General features: G+C 43.6%; 1 protein-coding gene across 2 annotated transcripts; it reads right to left on the bottom strand.

The window, feature by feature from the left end:
* Positions 1-1,160: 1,160 nt before the first annotated feature.
* Positions 1,161-18,123, bottom strand: LOC110532749 (LHFPL tetraspan subfamily member 4 protein-like). 2 transcript variants are annotated; one of them, XM_021616870.2, is made up of 4 exons: positions 16,993-18,123; positions 7,345-7,584; positions 6,568-6,596; positions 1,161-6,293 (listed from the first exon to the last, which is right to left on the bottom strand). In XM_021616870.2, exons 1-4 carry the CDS (start codon positions 17,396-17,398, stop codon positions 6,234-6,236), a joined length of 735 nt encoding a protein of 244 aa, XP_021472545.1. In that variant the 5' UTR covers positions 17,399-18,123; the 3' UTR covers positions 1,161-6,233. The 2 variants fall into 2 exon arrangements, with proteins under 2 accessions (XP_021472545.1, XP_021472547.1); XM_021616872.2 differs by having other exon boundaries at positions 6,580-6,596.
* Between the last annotated feature and the right edge of the window lie 1,781 nt (positions 18,124-19,904).

Raw genomic sequence — 19,904 nt, 5'->3', positions numbered from 1 at the left:
ACCAACACTCTTACCAATTCATTTAGCCTTTGTAGGTTTAAGACATTTTACAATTGTCAGAGAATGAATGATCATCATTACACTTCCAGTGAAAATCTCACAATACATTACTGCTTCATTCCATAACACAGACAACTAAAATGTCATCAGAAAATCTCAAAAATATTGTATACGGTCAGGTATTCCCAAACTGGGGAACGCAATGCCGTCGCCAAATAGAAATGTGATTCAGATTTATTTTCCAACAGGGCTATACATCTGGGTTTTTTCTCTCACCTGAGTAGCCTTGTTTCACTGCCAAAAATAAAATTAAACCATCTAGTGTTCAGCAAAATAACAACACAATATCAAAAACAGGTAGCGTAGTCAAATAATGAACTTCCAATCAAATTAACCGTTACTCTCTCGCGGGACGTAGCTGCTGCTCATGTTGGTATCTGTACTGATGGCGCAGAAGCCATGACAGGGAGACAGTGTTGTGTTAATGTACGTACAAGCAGTTGGTTACACTGCAGCATCCACCGAGAGGCTCTTGCTGCCAAGGGAATGCCTGACAGCTTCAAAGACGTTTTGGACATTACAGTGAAAATGGTTAACTTTGTTTTCTGCACTAAGCAATGATATGGGCAGCGACCATGTAACACTTTTACAACATACAGAGCAGTGCGCTGGTTATCAGGGGCAAAGTATTGACACGTTTTTTTGAGTTGAGAAATTAGCTTAAAGTTTTCTTTACTGACCATAATTTTCACTTGTCTGACCGCTTGCATGAGGATGAGTTTCTCACACGACTGACCTATCGGGGTGAGAGAGAACTCAAGCTTACGGACAAAGTCAAATGTGAAAAAGCAAAGCATCTGAGTGAGTTGGGTGTGCAATTACGCAGGTACTTTCCCGAAACAACTGACACAAACCACTGGATTCGTTATCCCTTTCATGCCCTGCCTCCAGTCCACTTACCGATATCTGAACAATGAGCCTCATGTTATTTAATCATGTTATTTAATAGGGCTGCGCTCAGAGTTTCTTGCTTTGACAAATCGCGCTGTTAAGACACTGATGCCCTTTGCAACCACGTACCCATGTGAGAGTGGATTCTACAGGCACAGACTGTGTATGGAAAATGATTTAAGACTGGGGACTCTCTCCAATACAAAACAACATTTGAGAGTGCGCTGACCCTGGTGCTAGAGGGGGTACGCAGCTGGAGGTTGAATGTTTGAAGGGGTACGGGACTATAAAAAGTTTGGGAACCACTGGTATACAGTATTATAGTTCAATGTACAACAAATCCACAGATTGTCATTAATACATTTTTTCAGATGATGCCAACATATTGTCAACATTTTTGTTGGTAAGATATATAAAAAAAAGAAGTACAAACTGATATCTAAAATCTCATAAGAATTTTTCGGATTGAAATGATATATCTGTAATATACACTCACCGGCCAGTCTATTAGATACACCACTCTTTTCACCAAAATTGATTGCTCCTACAGACAGGGAGTCACGTTGCCGTGGCTTGTTATATAATGCAGGTAGACAGGCATCGAGGCATTCAGGTACTGTTCAGTTGAACGTTAGAATTGGCAAAACTAGTGACCTAAGCAACTTTGAATGTGGTATGATCATCGGTGCCAGGCGCACCGGATCCAGTATATAAGAAATTACCGCACTCCTGGGCTTTTCATGCATGACAGTGTCTATGGTTTATCGAGAATAGTAGCGATTTAAAAAAAATAACATCTAGTCAGCGGCAGTCCTGTTGGCGAAAACAGCTCGTTGATGAGAGGTCGAAGGAGAATGGCAAGAATCGTGCAAGCTAACAGGTGGGCCACAAACAGACAAATAACGGTGCAGTACAACAGTGGTGTGCAGAACGGCATCTCGGAACGCACAACTCGTTGATCCTTGTCATGGATGGGCTTTTGCAGACGATCACACCGGGTTCCACTCCTATCAGCTGAAAACAAGAAGAAGCGGCTCCATTTGGCACTTGATCACCAACACCGGACAATTGAGGAGTGGAAAAACATGGCCTGGAACATGACAGTGAGTTCAGTTTGAGTGGCCTGGTCACTCAGTCCCCAGACCTCCACCCAATAGAGCAGAATATCCTTGGGATGAGATGGAATTAACGTAGCGCCGTCCAATCCGCAGCAACTGTGTGATGCCATCGCGTCTGCAAGGACAAACATCCCTGTGGAACTCTTCTGACACCATGTAGAATACCCCAAATAATTCAGGCCATTCTGGATCCAAAGGGGGTGTCCGACCCGGTACTAGATGGTAAATAATAAACTGGCCAGTGACTGTATATTCCAGTGTTTCTTTATGTGTGCTTGTGTTGAAGCCCACTGTTCTCCTTGACTCTGTTAATTGACTGTAATTCAAAGAGGCCTCCCACTGAGTTGAGTGATGGGGCAAAGACAGCACTCAGAGCTCAACCTTACTTTGGAGCCAGAAGAAAAAAAAGAGTTGTTACGTAACCCATCTATGGTTATGTAAACCGTCTCTGGTTGCGTAACCCATCTGTAGGTACAGTAGTGTGCTCATTAAGTTAAGGAAAACAAGTTGTCAAGCTCTCAAAATAACAACACAAAGGAGAGAAACAGATATTTACAAAAGCAATGTTTTGTCCGATCAGACCCAAGGCTCTATTCTGGAGTAACAGTAGTGTTTGATTTAGTGTCTTACAGTATTGGAGAGCGGAGTATGTTGAGAATTTTTTACATTTAACATCACTATGTCAAATGAAATATAGTTTTCTTTCTAATAAAGATATATGCATATATTTCCGGATGTTGTGACATAATCAGAATTCACATAGCCATAATAATTTTGAAAACATAGCTTGTCCTAAAACAGTGTTCTCTTGGCACTACTTACTCCGGGTATGGCGTAAACAGAACATAGGAACAGGGTAAGCATAGGGACATATTTCTTGGTATGACACTTGGTACTTTTTAAAGCACTTTTAACATAGGCTCAGACCCTGGTGTAACCTCATATGCCACGCATTACGTCTGAGAAGAAAACACTTCAATTGTGGCCTAGAGGTGGCCGAACCCAACTGATGAAGGCATTTTTCATCATTTGAAAATCACATGAATATGAAGTCTCTTCAAAATACTATGCATATTATGCATAAAACTTACAAAATGTAATCATCATTTGTATTGGATCAACTTGCCCCTAGTAAAATGGCACAATTTACCCCAAAGCAACACTTTTTACTATATTAGCTCACATTGCTACAAAGATGCACTTTCATGCTAAATTTAGGACCACATATTGTAGCTTCTATAGATCCCAACTGATGTATAAAACAGTTTTAAAATGATCTACTTTGGTTTAGATACAAGCATCATGAAACCTGTAAGACAATCCATTTATTTGACTTTATGAAAATCTGTTATTTTTTGGGACCTAACTTGCTTACCACTTTTTCCATGTGGTTTCTTCCTTCACACAGACTTCCTACATATTTAGTAACATGATTTATTTTGTGTATGGTTTCCTAGACATACCCCACTCTCCCCTACAGTACAGCTTCCTGGGAATTGGCTGCCACCTAATAACATAGCGTTTAGCTTCTCAATTTACAGCAACTCTGTACAGTGTATCATGGATTATGGACAAGAAGTAAACGTGTAGTTCTTCACTAGATGCCATTTGATGTATATATTATTTTTTTTAAGTTTGTAGAAATTCTGCCTCTACATAGATGATGATTTTTCCCAGTATTCTTTCCCCATTGTGGGGTTAACAGGTTAAATCCACACAGGCCCAGTGCGTGTTGGTCACTGCAATGTGCAGTAGAAAGCCTGCTAGGATGGTGTGGTGGAGGGACCTGAGGGGAATGCAGCAGACAGGGCTTCCTTCTGAGAGGACTAATATCTCAAATATGTTTTCCTGACATCTACTGTATCTAGTGTACCATATCATTTCTTTAGCTTACCCTGTTTCAGATGAATCATTTATCTAGTCTACCCTGTTTCTGGTGAATCATGTATTTAGTCTACCCTGTTTCAGGTGAATCATTTATCTAGTCTACCCTGTTTCAGGTGAATCATGTATTTAGTCTACCCTGTTTCAGATGAATCATTTATCTAGTCTACCCTGTTTCAGGTGAATCATGTATTTAGTCTACCCTGTTTCAGGTGAATCATGTATTTAGTCTACCCTGTTTCAGATGAATCATTTATTTAGTCTACCCTGTTTCAGGTGAATCATGTATTTAGTCTACCCTGTTTCAGGTGAATCATGTATTTAGTCTACCCTGTTTCAGATTAATCATTTATTTAGTCTACCCTGTTTCAGGTGAATCATGTATTTAGTCTACCCTGTTTCAGATGAATAATTTATTTTGTCTACCCTGTTTCAGGTGAATCATGTATTTAGTCTACCCTGTTTCAGATGAATCATTTATTTAGTCTACCCTGTTTCAGGTGAATCATGTATTTAGTCTACCCTGTTTCAGGTGAATCATGTATTTAGTCTACCCTGTTTCAGATGAATAATATATTTTGTCTACCCTGTTTCAGGTGAATCATGTATTTAGTCTACCCTGTTTCAGATGAATAATTTATTTTGTCTACCCTGTTCATTTAGTCTACCCTGTTTCTGGTGAATCATGTATTTAGTCTACCCTGTTTCAGGTGAATCATGTATTTAGTCTACCCTGTTTCAGATGAATAATTTATTTTGTCTACCCTGTTCATTTAGTCTACCCTGTTTCAGGTGAATCATTTCTTTAGTCTACCCTGTTTCAGGTGAATCATTTATCTAGTCTACCCTGTTTCAGGTGAATCATGTATTTAGTCTACCCTGTTTCAGATGAATCATTTATCTAGTCTACCCTGTTTCAGGTGAATCATGTATTTAGTCTACCCTGTTTCAGGTGAATCATGTATTTAGTCTACCCTGTTTCAGATGAATCATTTATTTAGTCTACCCTGTTTCAGGTGAATCATGTATTTAGTCTACCCTGTTTCAGGTGAATCATGTATTTAGTCTACCCTGTTTCAGATTAATCATTTATTTAGTCTACCCTGTTTCAGGTGAATCATGTATTTAGTCTACCCTGTTTCAGATGAATAATTTATTTAGTCTACCCTGTTTCAGGTGAATCATGTATTTAGTCTACCCTGTTTCAGATTAATCATTTATTTAGTCTACCCTGTTTCAGGTGAATCATGTATTTAGTCTACCCTGTTTCAGGTGAATCATGTATTTAGTCTACCCTGTTTCAGATGAATAATTTATTTTGTCTACCCTGTTTCAGGTGAATCATGTATTTAGTCTACCCTGTTTCAGATGAATAATTTATTTTGTCTACCCTGTTCATTTAGTCTACCCTGTTTCTGGTGAATCATGTATTTAGTCTACCCTGTTTCAGGTGAATCATGTATTTAGTCTACCCTGTTTCAGATTAATAATTTATTTTGTCTACCCTGTTCATTTAGTCTACCCTGTTTCAGGTGAATCATTTCTTTAGTCTACCCTGTTTCTTTAGTCTACACTGTTTCTCTATTCTACCCTGTTTCAGATGAATCATTTCTTTAGCCTACCCTGTTTCAGATGAATCATTTCAGAAAATATTCTCTACTTTTAATTGCTTGACAGTAAATACCTTTTAAAAAGACTCCAAACGCTTCAGTTTTATGGGGTCTATTAAATGTTTACAAAATATTTGTTTTGTTCTGCTTTATTCTAATTTTCGTACTCAAATCATTTTGCAAAGGGTAGAAATACACTGAACAAAATTTCCATTGAAGGGTTATATAGTTTGCTGCTCATTGTACAGTTCCAAATATATACATTGCCTTGTATGTACAGTATCTAAATTCCCAGAGGTCTATTTCTGTAAAGCTGCAAAGTATAGTTCCATTTGGACACATTTTTTTACAAATATAGTCTTTTTTTTATAGTAGTGTTAATGAACTTTACAACATAATACTATGTAAAATATAGTTTCTCCCAGTTTTATATTACAGAATGCTGTACATGTGGTCTGCGCATGGAGCCAGGTTGGATATTAGCCTGATGACTGGATGAGAGGGAGTAGAGGAGAGGGGGGTCATCCAAGGCAAGGATCCCCTCAGAGGGGGGTCATCCAAGGCAAGGATCCCCTCAGAGGGGGGTCACCCAAGGCAGCGGTCCTCTAAGAGGGGGGTCATCCAAGGCAGGAATCCTCTAAGAGGGGGGTCATCCAAGGCAAGGAGCTCCTCAGTGGAACCTCTGGACTGCAACATACCTTGGGTCGCGTCTTCTGTCCCGGACCTCAATCTAAAGGCAAGAAAAAAGTATCCCAGCAGTACATCATGTAAGGATATTGAAATAATACACATTATATATAAACCTTTTACAATAAACAACAAGATAGTGCTTGGAGCTTATTCTGACAAACATATATTGTACAAGATGGGAGTAACGGGGCTAACACACTTATCCATAGAGACAAACACTGCCAAGGATACCTCAACAACACTACACAACAGCCCTGCACAACAACCACAGACCACGGTGCACAAAGTCATGACACTGTTAACTGTTTACTTACAAAGTCACTTACCTTGGACACAGCGAAATCTGCAAGAACAAAGTCAAATATTATTGTACGCAGGATGTAATTAATTGTACAGAACTCAAAATATTACACATGGTATAATCTCTATCAGTGAGTTAGTGCAAGGTTAATCAGATGAGCGGTGGGAGAGACACGGCAGAGTAGGCTATATCCCACTGGAATCTGGTGAGTAACCATGGAAACCACTACAGAGAGTATGGTACAAAGAAATCCTATTTTCCAACCAAATGATGTAATCCTCTGATCTGACAGTTGACAACATCATGAGGGGTCTATTACATTTCTGTAAGAATGAGTTAGAAGACTTCTAACAATGTTCTGACGTCAGTCTCTTCAAAAGTCCCCCTTGAATCAGTCAATATGGACAGACCAGTCTGATGCAATCCTGTGCAAACAGTGAGAACAGACTTTGGGTGGACATTCCTACCCTCTTTCATGCAGTTCCATGGTGAGTGCAATAGGCTACACTAACTGAATTACAATACCAGATCCTATTTTATCATTACGACAATATGTCAACTACGAGGGCCGGTTGTGCAATCTATCTCTTGTCTATATAGAGGAAAGCACATCTGACTTTGGAAATCAACGTCCATTTAGTGTTGATTAATTATAGATGGGTTTTGGTGATTGCTTGTGTGTGTCTGAAATGACACCATCTTCCTGAGTGCACTACTTTGGACCAGAACCCAATGTATAGAGAAAAGAGAGCCATTTCACACATAGACTTGGTCTAAAACCATCCTTCACCTTTATTGTTGTCAGCCTTGAGTTCCTCCAGGAACATGTCGTTCTGTCTGTTCCCCAAAACGAAGGCCAGGAAGGACAGGATCAGGGCGTCCAGGATGCCCATAATAGCCAGGATATAAGCCCAGCGGACAGAGCAGTTACCCAGCGTATACTTCCCCGTCTCCTCCCCACACAGGTCCCGCACCACTTCCGCATCCCAGCCGTTCGGAAAGATTATACAGCCCAACACCAGGCATACAGCTGGGGGAGACGAGAGAGAGAGAGAGAGAGAGAGAGAGAGAGAGAGAGAGAGAGAGAGAGAGAGAATGTAGGAAGCTGTAGTCTATGGAAAACAAAGATGCATGATTCAAATGAAGGTAAGTTCAACTTTATTCTATAATTTAAATCAAAAGGCCAGTCACAGCAAGTACAAATACAGTGTAGGCAATGGGTGTTGGATAACAAAATGCAACTGTAATTGCAATGATGTTTTATAACAGACATGGTGGAGACATAGTGGAGACATGGTGGAGGTGGAGACATGGTGGAGACATGGTGGAGACATGGTGGAGACATAGTGGAGACATGGTGGAGACATAGTGGAGACATGTTGGAGACATAGTGGAGACATGGTGGAGGTGGAGACATGGTGGAGACATGGTGGAGACATGGTGGAGACATAGTGGAGACATGGTGGAGACATAGTGGAGACATGGTGGAGACATAGTGGAGACATGGTGGAGGTGGAGACATGGTGGAGACATGGTGGAGACATGGTGGAGACATAGTGGAGACATGGTGGAGACATGGTGGAGACATAGTGGAGACATGGTGGAGACATGGTGGAGACATGGTGGAGACATAGTGGGGACATGGTGGAGACATAGTGGAAACATAGTGGGGACATGGTGGAGGTGGAAACATGGTGGAAACATGGTGGAGACATGGTGGAGACATAGTGGAGACATGGTGGAGACATGGTGGAGACATAGTGGAGACATGGTGGAGACATAGTGGGGACATAGTGGGGACATGGTGGAGACATGGTGGAGACATAGTGGAAACATGGTGGAGACATAGTGGAAACATGGTGGAGACATAGTGGGGACATGGTGGAGGTGGAAACATGGTGGAGACATGGTGGAGACATAGTGGGTACATAGTGGGGACATGGTGGAGACATGGTGGAGACATAGTGGAGACATGGTGGAGACATGGTGGAGACATAGTGGAGACATGGTGGAGACATGGTGGAGACATACTGGAGACATAGTGGAGACATGGTGGGGACATGGTGGAGACATAGTGGGGACATGGTGGAGGTGGAGACATAGTGGAGACATGGTGGAGACATGGTGGAGACATGGTGGAGACATAGTGGGGACATGGTGGAGGTGGAGACATGGTGGAGACATAGTGGAAACATGGTGGAGACATGGTGGAGACATGGTGGAGGTGGAGACATGGTGGAGACATGGTGGAGGTGGAGACATGGAGGAGGCATAGTGGAGACATGGTGGAGACATGGTGGAGGTGGAGACATGGTGGAGACATGGTGGAGGCATGGTGGAGGTGGAGACATGGTGGAGATATGGGGGAGCCATGGTGGAGACATGGTGGAGACATGGTGGAGGTGGAGACATGGTGGAGATATGGGGGAGACATGGTGGAGACATGGTGGAGACATGGTGGCGGTGGAGACATAGTGGAGACATGGTGGAGACATGGTGGAGACATAGTGGAGACATGATGGAGATATGGTGGAGACAGTGGAGACATGGTGGAGGTGGAGACATGGTGGAGACATAGTGGAGACATGGTGGAGACATAGTGGAGACATGGTGGAGACATAGTGGGGACATGATGGAGGTGGAGACATGGTGGAAACATGATGGAGACATGGTGGAGACATGGTGGAGACATAGTGGAGACATGGTGGAGACATAGTGGAGACATGGTGGAGACATAGTGGAGACATGGTGGAGACATAGTGGGGACATGGTGGAGCTGGAGACATGGTGGAGACATGGTGGAGACATGGTGGAGACATAGTGTAGACATGGTGGAGACATGGTGGAGACATGGTGGGGGCATGGTGGAGGTGGAGACATGGTGGAGACATAGTGGGGACATGGTGGAGACATAGTGGGGACATGGTAGAGGTGGAGACATAGTGGAGACATGGTGGAGACATGGTGGAGACATGGTGGATGCATGGTGGAGGTGGAGACATGGTGGGACATGGTGGAGACATTGTGGAGACATGGTGGAGACATAGTGGGGACATGGTGGAAACATAACCATCCACATCGCTCCTGCCAAATGCCAAGCCCACTAACATTTCTTCTCCACCATGATTCTGCATTTGCCTCCTTCCCTGACGACTTCTAAAATGCGAACACATTCTGACCATTCTGATTGGTCCCAGAAACCGATGACGTTATCAGCTTCAAAACTCTGATTGGTTAGATTTGTTAGAGACAATCCAATCGCTGATTAATTTGTGTTGTACAACGCCTGTAATTTTGATGTCACGCAAACGACTTCTAAGAAAACAGATTTAGACTGAATGTATGTCATGACCATATACCATCGATAGAGCAGCGGATTCAGGATAAATTCAGGATGAGTCGTCAGAAAAGAAGACATAAGCCTTGACATTATGAAGTCATGAGTCACTATTCCTTGAGTGAGAGAGTAAGTAAGATCCCTGTTCCTGGCTCTCAGGGAGTTGGTGGGGTGGAACAGGATATTTTCTGCTGATGTTCCTACTGCTTCTTATCTTTCAGCTCTGGGCCTCTGAGTCCCCACCTCTCTCTCATTCTCCTGTCCCCCAGTTCCTGAATCGCCTGGCCCTGCCTTGCTGCTGCTGCTGCTTCCACTGCTGAGCTAACTCCAATCTCTCTGCTGATGTCATAGTAGTGAGCCTGTAAGACAGCCTCTTATATGCACAATACTGCTGAGCAGAGCCAAACACTGGGCCTCCCATCATTACCAAACACTGGGCCTCCCATCATTACCAAACACACAGCCTCCCATATGCACAATACTGCTGAGCAGAGTCAAACACTGGGCCTCCAATCATTACCAAACACTAGGTCTCCCATCATTACCAAACACTGGGCCTCCCATATGCACAATACTGCTGAGCAGAGACAAACATTACCAAACACACGGCCTACCGTCATTACCAAACACTGGGCCTCCCGTCATTACCAAACACATGGCCTTCCGTCATTACCAAACACACGGCCTCCCGTCATTACCAAACTCTGGGCTTCCCATATGCACAATACTGCTGAGCAGAGACAAACATTACCAAACACACGCCCTCCCGTCATTACCAAACACACGCCCTCCCGTCATTACCAAACACACAGCCTCCCGTCATTACCAAACACACGGCCTCCCGTCATTACCAAACACACGCCCTCCCGTCATTACCAAACACACGCCCTCCCGTCATTACCAAACACACGCCCTCCCGTCATTACCAAACACACGGCCTCTCGTCATTACCAAACACACGCCCTCCCGTCATTACCAAACACACGCCCTCACGTCATTACCAAACACACGGCCTCCCGTCATTACCAAACACACACCCTCCCGTCATTACCAAACACACGCCCTCCCGTCATTAGCTCCAGAGTGGCGCAGTAGTCTAAGATAATGCATTTCAGTGCAAGAGGCGTCACTGCAGTACCTGGTTTGAATCAAGGCTGCATCACATCTGAATGTGATTGGGAGTCCCATAGGGTGGTGCACAATTGGCCCAGCGTCGTCTGGGTTTGACCGGGGTAGGCCGTCATTGTGAATAAGAATTTGTTCTTAACTGACTTGCCTGGTTAAATAAAATGACCAAACAGCTGATCCATCAATGGAAAATTCTGGTTGATAAAGATGGCATTATGCAACCGCAGACAAATGCACAGCAAGACAGACAGACAGAGAGATGAAAAGACACGACTGAAACTCTACAATAATAACTTTGATAAATGTAGACAAGCCTGTACTAAATTTTGACTATAATAGATATTCTAATTTACACCCCCTCCCCTCTCCCGGTGTGCATTCTCAAGGGCTCTTCTTTTCCCAACATGTTTGGATAACAGTAATTTGCTGCCTGTAGAGAGGATGCCTTTGAGGTGAAACAATACCCTTTTTCTCTGATGCTGTTGTGTTACTAGGACTTGGTGTGTTTCTAGGGCTTGGTGTGTTTCTAGGGCTTGGTGTGTTTCTGGGGCTTGGTGTGTTTCTGGGGCTTGGTGTGTTTCTGGGACTTGGTGTGTTTCTGGGGCTTGGTGTGTTTCTAGGGCTTGGTGTGTTTCTGGGACTTGGTGTGTTTCTAGGGCTTGGTGTGTTTCTGGGGCTTGGTGTGTTTCTGGGGCTTGGTGTGTTTCTGGGACTTGGTGTGTTTCTGGGGCTTGGTGTGTTTCTAGGGCTTGGTGTGTTTCTGGGACTTGGTGTGTTTCTGGGGCTTGGTGTGTTTCTGGGGCTTGGGGTGTTTCTAGGGCTTGGTGTGTTTCTGGGGCTTGGTGTGTTTCTGGGACTTGGTGTGTTTCTGGGACTTGGTGTGTTTCTGGGGCTTGGTGTGTTTCTGGGACTTGGTGTGTTTCTGGGGCTTGGTGTGTTTCTGGGGCTTGGTGTGTTTCTGGGGCTTGGGGTGTTTCTAGGGCTTGGTGTGTTTCTGGGGCTTGGTGTGTTTCTGGGGCTTGGTGTGTTTTTGGGGCATGGTGTGTTTTTGGGGCTCTGTTCTATAGGAATTGTCTTTCTCCTCCTCGGTCAGCCCTGTAAAGCTTCTCCTGAGGTTTGGTTCAGTAGTGAGTAACACTTAGCAGTGTGTACTAGATCCCTCCCTAGCCTCGCCAGGCTGGCTCCCTGGCCTCACAAGTCTCCCTGGCCTCCCCAGCCCCCACCGGCCACTCTGGCCTCCCCAGCCACTCTGGCCTCCCTAGCTCCCCCAGCCTTCATGGCCTACGTGGTCTCCCCTGGTCTCCCCAGCCTCCCTGGGAAATGTTGAGTGATTTGAATATTAAGTAAATGAGCTACAGTTGTGACTTAAATCAGCTTGAAAATCAATGGCAAGACTTTAAAATGGCTTGTATAATTTAAGAATAATGTGCAAGTATTGAACAATCCAGGTGTGCAAAGCTCTTAAGAGACTTACCCAGAAAGATTCACAACTGTAATCACTGCCAAAGGTGATTCTAACAGGTAATGAATGACTCAGGGGTGAGATATGAGATATTTCTGTATTTCATTTTCAATAAAAATGCAGACATTTCTAAAAACATGTTTTCACTTTGTCATTATGGGGTATTGTGTGTAGAGGAGTATGAATAATTTCTAAATGCATTGTAAGTTGCTCTGGATAAGAGCATCTGCAAAATGACTCAAATGAGCTGCACTTCCTAACCTCCTGCCAAATGTATGACCATATTAGAAACACATACAGTATTTCCTCAGATTACACAGACCCACAAAGAATTAGAAAACAAATCCAATTTTGAGAAACTCCTATACCTATTGGGTGAAATACCTTCACAGCAGCAAGACTGGTGACCTGTCGCCACAAGAAAAGAGCAAGCAGTATTTATTTTCCCTTTTGCACTTTAACTACTTACGGATAATATGATATTTGAAATGTATTTATTATTTTGGAACTTCTGTGAGTGTAATGCTTACTTTTAATTGTTTTATTCTTTATTTCACTTTGTTTATTATCTACTTCACTTGCTTTGCCAATGTAAACATGTGTCCCATGCTAATAGAGCCCTTAAATGGAAATTGAAAGAGAGCAAGAGAGAGGGAAAGAAAAAGAGATAGATGGGGAGAGCGAGAACGAGAGGAACAGGGGGAACGGGAGATACACATGGGCTATGTTGCTAATGCAGTGGTACAGCGCCATTCTCAAACACACACCCCTTGGGAGCCTACAGCTCTTGTCCATGAAGGGTCCACTGGTGAAGGGAATCCCATTGTACAACAAGCTCTGTTGGTTCAGAGCTTCTCCTCTCATTCAGGGTATGTGAAAGCTGATGCACATTTAGTTTCATTCTATTCCATTCTCCATTGTGTCGTTGGACTTGTTTTCTATCTGATTAGAGGTCAACCCAAACATGAAACAATTTTCACAGCTCTGCTACCTTCGCCTTAAAGTTTGATCTTCCTCTGTCTATTGTCAGGCCTTGTGTGATCAATAAAATACTACAATATACACATCCTGTAGAAACTGCTGCTTCCTTTTCTCTTCTCTCTCTGAAGGCCATGATATATTGGCAACTTTGAGATGAAATATTGCTGAGTAATGTTGCCAGCAATGGTCAATAGTGTGCAACTGCAGCCCACAATTCGTGGCATTCCTGCATGTGGGCATTCCTGCATCTTCAGGAACACAACCCCCTAAAGCATCCCATTGGTTTCTTCACGAACAATCCCTCCTCGAGAATCCCATTGGTTCCTGCATGAACGACCCCTCGAGCACCCCGTTGGTTCCTATATGAACGCTAGTTAGCGCCTCCGCAAGCTAGCACAAGCTAGCACACGGTGTCGACCACCGCCTTCCATCTGTTGTGTCCCGGAAAACTCCTCAGGACTAGATGGCTAAGCTAGCACACAGTGTGCTTTACTCCCACCCTATCCCTTGTATAAGTCTACCAATAATCACTATGTGTGATCCTGATTTAGCCCACGGCAGTAAAATGTTATTTACTGCCGAAAATATCCGTGGTGGTGCGCATGCTAATCTATTAGCATGCTAGCCACAACCTATGCTAAGCCAATGGGACAAACAGGCTAATTCGCTAGCTAGCTAGCCATGATTTACAATTAGTTTTAGATTGTTTTTGTATGTTTAACTAGCTGGCTAGCTTGACGAATACCATTTATACTTCCTAGATTAGATTTGTGATGTAAAACGTTTTCTAAATCTAGTTATCTTTATGTCTGCGTTGCCATTGACTTGACTGGCAGTAGGTTGAGTGGATGCCCAGGGCAGCGGCAACACCTCTTTGTTGCTTGTTTGCTAGCTGATACATTTCAGTACCGATGTGTCAGTCAACTGGCAACAACAAGCTATAGTAGATTAGTAAATAAATAGGGAAATTGATATGTGCTTCTTCATATGAAATCTATTATTCATGTCCATGTGCACATTGCTCATCATTGCTACAGTGTCTCACCCCACTCCGTTGCCAGCAATATTGCTCATCAATATTACCTCAATGAATTGCCAGTGTATCATGGCCTTAGATGTCAGTTTCAGGACCTTGTTCAGTGCCAGAAACAGTAGTAAAACCCTGAAGTAACTGAACAGGCATATGGTATGCTGCTACATGAATAGCTAGTAGTACACCGAGCAGAGTTGAATTTTTTAGAGAAACAGGGTCAGGAAATCAGTGGAGGGATGAGTTGATGGAGGGAGATGGGGAATAGAGTTGGAAACCACCGGCCCATAGAAATCAGGCTATCCTTTTGTAATTATGTACTGTAGTGGAAATATTACTTCTACTACACAATTTTTTACTACACTTTCATGGCCCTATGATTTTGTCTGTTTCTATTTCTGTCCGTATGCTCTCCATCCCTCTCTCGATGTGTTTGGAATGAAATGTGTGATTTCTCCTGCTGCCGTTTAACACAGTTGCAGGGCACCCGTGAAAAGACTTAAGGGAGCAGTCGCCGGCTCTGCTGCTCGGAGAGCGAGAGAGTGGAGCAGGACAGACAGTGCAGAGATCATGTCATATCAACTCACTGAGAAAGAGAGAAAGAAAAGCTGAGTCATTATGTTCTGTCTTGTCATCTAACTTCTCTGTCCACGATGTAGCTGCAAAGGGAGAATGGGAGAACAGTACAGTTTATGGTTTTGTATATATAACATTGACCTCTCCTGACTAAAGAGGAGAACCATGGGGTATGATGGTAGTCTCAATGGGCACTGGGAGGAGAACCATGGGGTATGATGGTAGTCCCATGGGCACTGGGAGAAGCAGGTGGTCCTCTTATTCCTCTGCCCAGCTCTAGCCCGCTGTTGGCACCACACACTGCCACGGCCCAGGATACAGCAGCTTATTAAACTAGCATCTCCTCAGTAGTGAGAGAGCATTAGGCCCACAACCAACATTATCAGGCCTCCTATAAGCAACACTATAAGGGCTCTCATAGCCAACACCATCAGGCCTATCATAGCGAACACCATCAGGCCTCTCATAGCCAACACCGTCAGGTCTCTCATAGCAAACACTATCAAGCCTCTCATAGCCAACAGTATCAGGCCTCTCACCTGTACACAAGGCAGCCTCATCACAAGGCTATACCCTGTACCGAAATAGAGTTGATCCATCAGAAAATGGGAATGGGAAAGGGACTCAATCGCAAACACAGAGATGGTCAGATAAATAGACCCAGGTGTGTGCACTTGCTTTGTGAATACCAGCATTGATATCTTCATGCATGTTTCTTTTCATAAGAGTGCATACAGTGAGTGTTCCGGCATCCTAAGAGAAAAGAGTATGTCATGGAAACTGTTTCTCCATCTTGCTGATTGATCGTTCTTCCAACCTGTGAAACTGACTCTGCAGATCAGAAAGGAGAGTGGGCAGATAAAGAAAACAACAATAGAAAGTGAATAAACTGCTGATATTTCTCTTCTCTCAGTTTGCTGACTGTTGTGCTAATCTTACTCCCACACGTTGGTGTATATCATCACACTGATCAAGTTATACCTGCCCTGGAAGCTCCTAGATGTATAGATCTGAGTGGGAGTGAGTGAATTTAGTTCCATATAGACACACCCAATTTCATATCCCGGAAAATGATAACTCTCATTTAGTTTTTTTCCTTCTATTTATGAGAAGGGCAGCTCTCTGTGGTTAGGTTCTGGTTGAAGGAATACATCTACCCCAACACAAGGAGGCTTTTTGTTGTGTGTTGCCTGTTTTTAAGATCGATTTGTTGAGCAAATGAATGCTTCATCTGCAATCTCATGAGCTCAATGTGGGTGATTGTAGCAGCCTATAGGAATTCTGTCTTCCTCCCACAGCTCCATGACTCATGACTTAGAGACAATGGTACCGCAGACGGATTCTACATGATGAGACACAACTTCCACTGCCAGTAAGCCAGCTGAGCCTGGAATCTGTGTAGAAATGTGAAGTAACATTTTTTTTTTTTGTGGCGAGGTGAATCTAATCTGCCTCTAGATCCAACCCAACATCCTTAGCAATAGTAACAGTACAAGCAGTATGTTTTGACAAGGTTGTTTGCATGTAACATGTAATCAGTGTTGGAGATCCATGTGTTTTCAGTCATCTGTGGACATACCAGTGAAAATCATACCCCCAAATATAATTTAAAAACACATTAACACATTGTAATCTCATCAACCCAAATCCCCCACAATCCAATAGGTCACCTGGAGATTTGGCACTAGAACACTACTAACTGATTGAATTGATGAATGAATCAAACATAGCCTACATCCTATCTGCAGATACAGAAAATCCTCTTTAGAATGCAACGAGAATGTCATAAATATCCAATTGCAGGGGCAGTTTATCATCAGGCAATGATATTTCCTTAAATTAAATCAGTGCCTGCATGAATGTCTGTGATTAAATGCGCTGGAACAAGATTGTGTAACTGAATTTCCATTGGTTTTATACATACCACATAGGAGCTGCATCCAGGCACAGGTCTTGTAGACGCTGGCGGTGTTGCAGAAGAAGAAGAGCGCCATACAGGCGATGCAGCCCAGAATCAGAATCATGGACATCAGTACAAAGAACGAGGCCGCTTTGAAGGCACCGGAGGGGATGGAGCTGAACTCAGTAAAGCTGCCCGTGCAGTCGAGCTCTCGGTTGGGCGGTCCACTCCCAACGCACTGGTGAAACAAACCGAAGTAACCCACCTGCGGCGTGCTCACGCTGTCCCCGATCCAGTAAGGCTGAATGAAGACAACCACGTTGATGATGGCAAAGCATATGGTGAATATCGCCCAGAGTACTCCGATGGCACGGGAGTTCCGCATGTAGTTGTCATGGTAAATCTTGGCGGCTTCTTGTGAAGGCAACATGTTTTCCACTATAGGTTTCTTTAGTTTATTTCAGTGACTCACTCACAGTTTTTGCTCGTCTCTGGTTGTTTCCACGAGTTCCCAAAGGTGTGCTTGTCATTTGGTAGCAATGTAGCTTTTCAGAAGAAATCAATTTCAAAGACTTTGATTTTTATTATTATTATTGTTGTTATTATTATTAACTAGCCTTTATTTTAATTTACCAAAACATTGTACATTCAACCTGCGAACCTACATGGTTACACATTGTTGAAATGAGACTTGAATAGATATACTGTTAATTCATCATTTATAATGCCTAACATTTCCTTTTTGGAAAAAACAAGTAGAGTCCAAAATGCAATATTTCACAGTAAAACGGTCAATGGTTTTGTAATCTACTCAACCAATGCTACCTTCAAAATATGTCCTTTAGTATTCTAATTCAAGCCCACCAGAATTGATAAACCGTTGCCTAGTGCCAGTGGTGGATCCCCCGTTTACGTGTAGCATTTGCTGCATCTGTGGAGGGCTTCTTGAGCTAGGTGAGCTAGGCTACTGGAGATATCGGCGCACAGCCCTTTAAAAACAGAATTTAGATTCAATTTACAGAAAATGTAAATGTCAAATATGAAGAGTCCGAGCTCGCGAAACCAACCTCTTCCGCCGCCACTCCATTATTGTGATTTCCCCTGTTTGTCCTGCGCCCTTCCCCCGTCTCTCCCCCTCTTCCTCCTCTTCTCTCCCTCGCGCAGCTCTCAGAAGATGCTGAGCACTGTTGATGACGGCGCGTGCACTGTACCGCACAATATATAGATTTGCATGAAAAACATTCCCCACTCCTACTTATTATTTTAATATAATTGTAACGGTTGTTAGTATGCAGAAAGAAGCGTAATTTTATTTTATTTCAGGTTTAGGTTGACCATTTTTGATTAGACATAGGCCGGACTACAGAATATGTATTTTTCTAATGATGGTAATCAAGACGATCCATTGTCAGGTGTCCATCAGCAAGTAGAATGGGAAGTGGTTGGATTTAATATGTTGTTTGAATCTTGTTAAGTATTGTTAGGGAGAGGGGAAAGGGGGATAACCAGGTCAGTTGTACAACTGAATGCATTCAACTGAAATGTGTCATTTAACACAACCACTGAATCCTTAATAGCTCTCAAAGCTATTAAGGAAAATTCATCTGGCACTGCCATTTCCATGAATATCTAGGACAAGAGGTCATGCCTCAGTAGGCCTACATATTGTTTTACGAATGGAGGCATGCTTCATATATGTTGATAAGAGAATAACAGGAGGATCAGAATCATCTGTGCATTAGGAAAAGCCTAGAACGTCTAAAATCGGTCAGAGGCTTCCACCTGAGACTGCACACACGTTTTATCCACATGGTTTAACAAACAAACAGGACATAGCCAATGGAGTTCCACTGCACCCCCACCATGTTGTCTGACACACACACACACACACACACACACACACACACACACACACACACACACACAGAGGCTATACATACACACAGACACTCTCTCATTCTCTCTCTCACACACACACAGAGAGAGAGGCTATACATACACAGAGACACATGCACACAGACACTCTCTCATTCTCTCTCTCACACACACACACAACTTTGATTTGATTTGACACACACCACACACACACAAACAAACACACTGGGGAATAGCAGGGGAGTTTCCAGCGTGATGCAGCACAGCCAGTTTGAGAGAGGCATGCAGTGCAGCAGTTGACATATGGACTGGATACATACAGGGGTGGGATGCCTTCAGCCTTCAGCTTTCCCAGACACATACAGTAGTGGGATACCTTCAGCCTTCACAGATACATACAGCTGTGGGATGCCTTCAGCCTTCAGCTTTCACAGACACATACAGTAGTGGGATACCTTCAGCCTTCACAGATACATACAGCCGTGGGATGCCTTCAGCCTTAACAGACACATACAGTGGTGGGATGCCTCCAGCCTTCACAGACACATACAGTGGTGGGATGCCTCCAGCCTCCAGCCTTCACAGACACATACAGTGGTAGGATGCCTTCAACCTTCACAGACATATTCAGTGGTGGAATGCCTTCAGCCTTCACAGACACATACAGTGGTGGGATGCCTTCAGCCTTCACAGACACATACAGTGGTAGGATGCCTTCAGCCTTCACAGACACATACAGTGGTGGGATGCCTTCAGCCTTAACATACACATACAGTGGTGGGATGCCTCCAGCCTTCACAGGCACATTCAGTGGCGGAATGCCTTCACAGACACATACAGTGGTGGGATGCCTTCAGCCTTAACAGACACATTCAGTGGTGGAATGCCTTCAACCTTCACAGACACATTCAGTGGTGGAATGCCTTCAGCCTTCACAGACACATACAGTGGTGGGATGCCTTCAGCCTTCACAGACACATTCAGTGGTGGAATGCCTTCAGCCTTCACAGACACATACAGTGGTGGGATGCGTTCAGCCTTCATAGACACATACAGTGTTG

This window comes from Oncorhynchus mykiss, chromosome 9, assembly GCF_013265735.2.
Source record: "Oncorhynchus mykiss isolate Arlee chromosome 9, USDA_OmykA_1.1, whole genome shotgun sequence".
In the NCBI taxonomy this organism is placed as follows: domain Eukaryota; kingdom Metazoa; phylum Chordata; class Actinopteri; order Salmoniformes; family Salmonidae; genus Oncorhynchus; species Oncorhynchus mykiss.
This window is presented reverse-complemented; position numbering and strand designations above follow the sequence as displayed.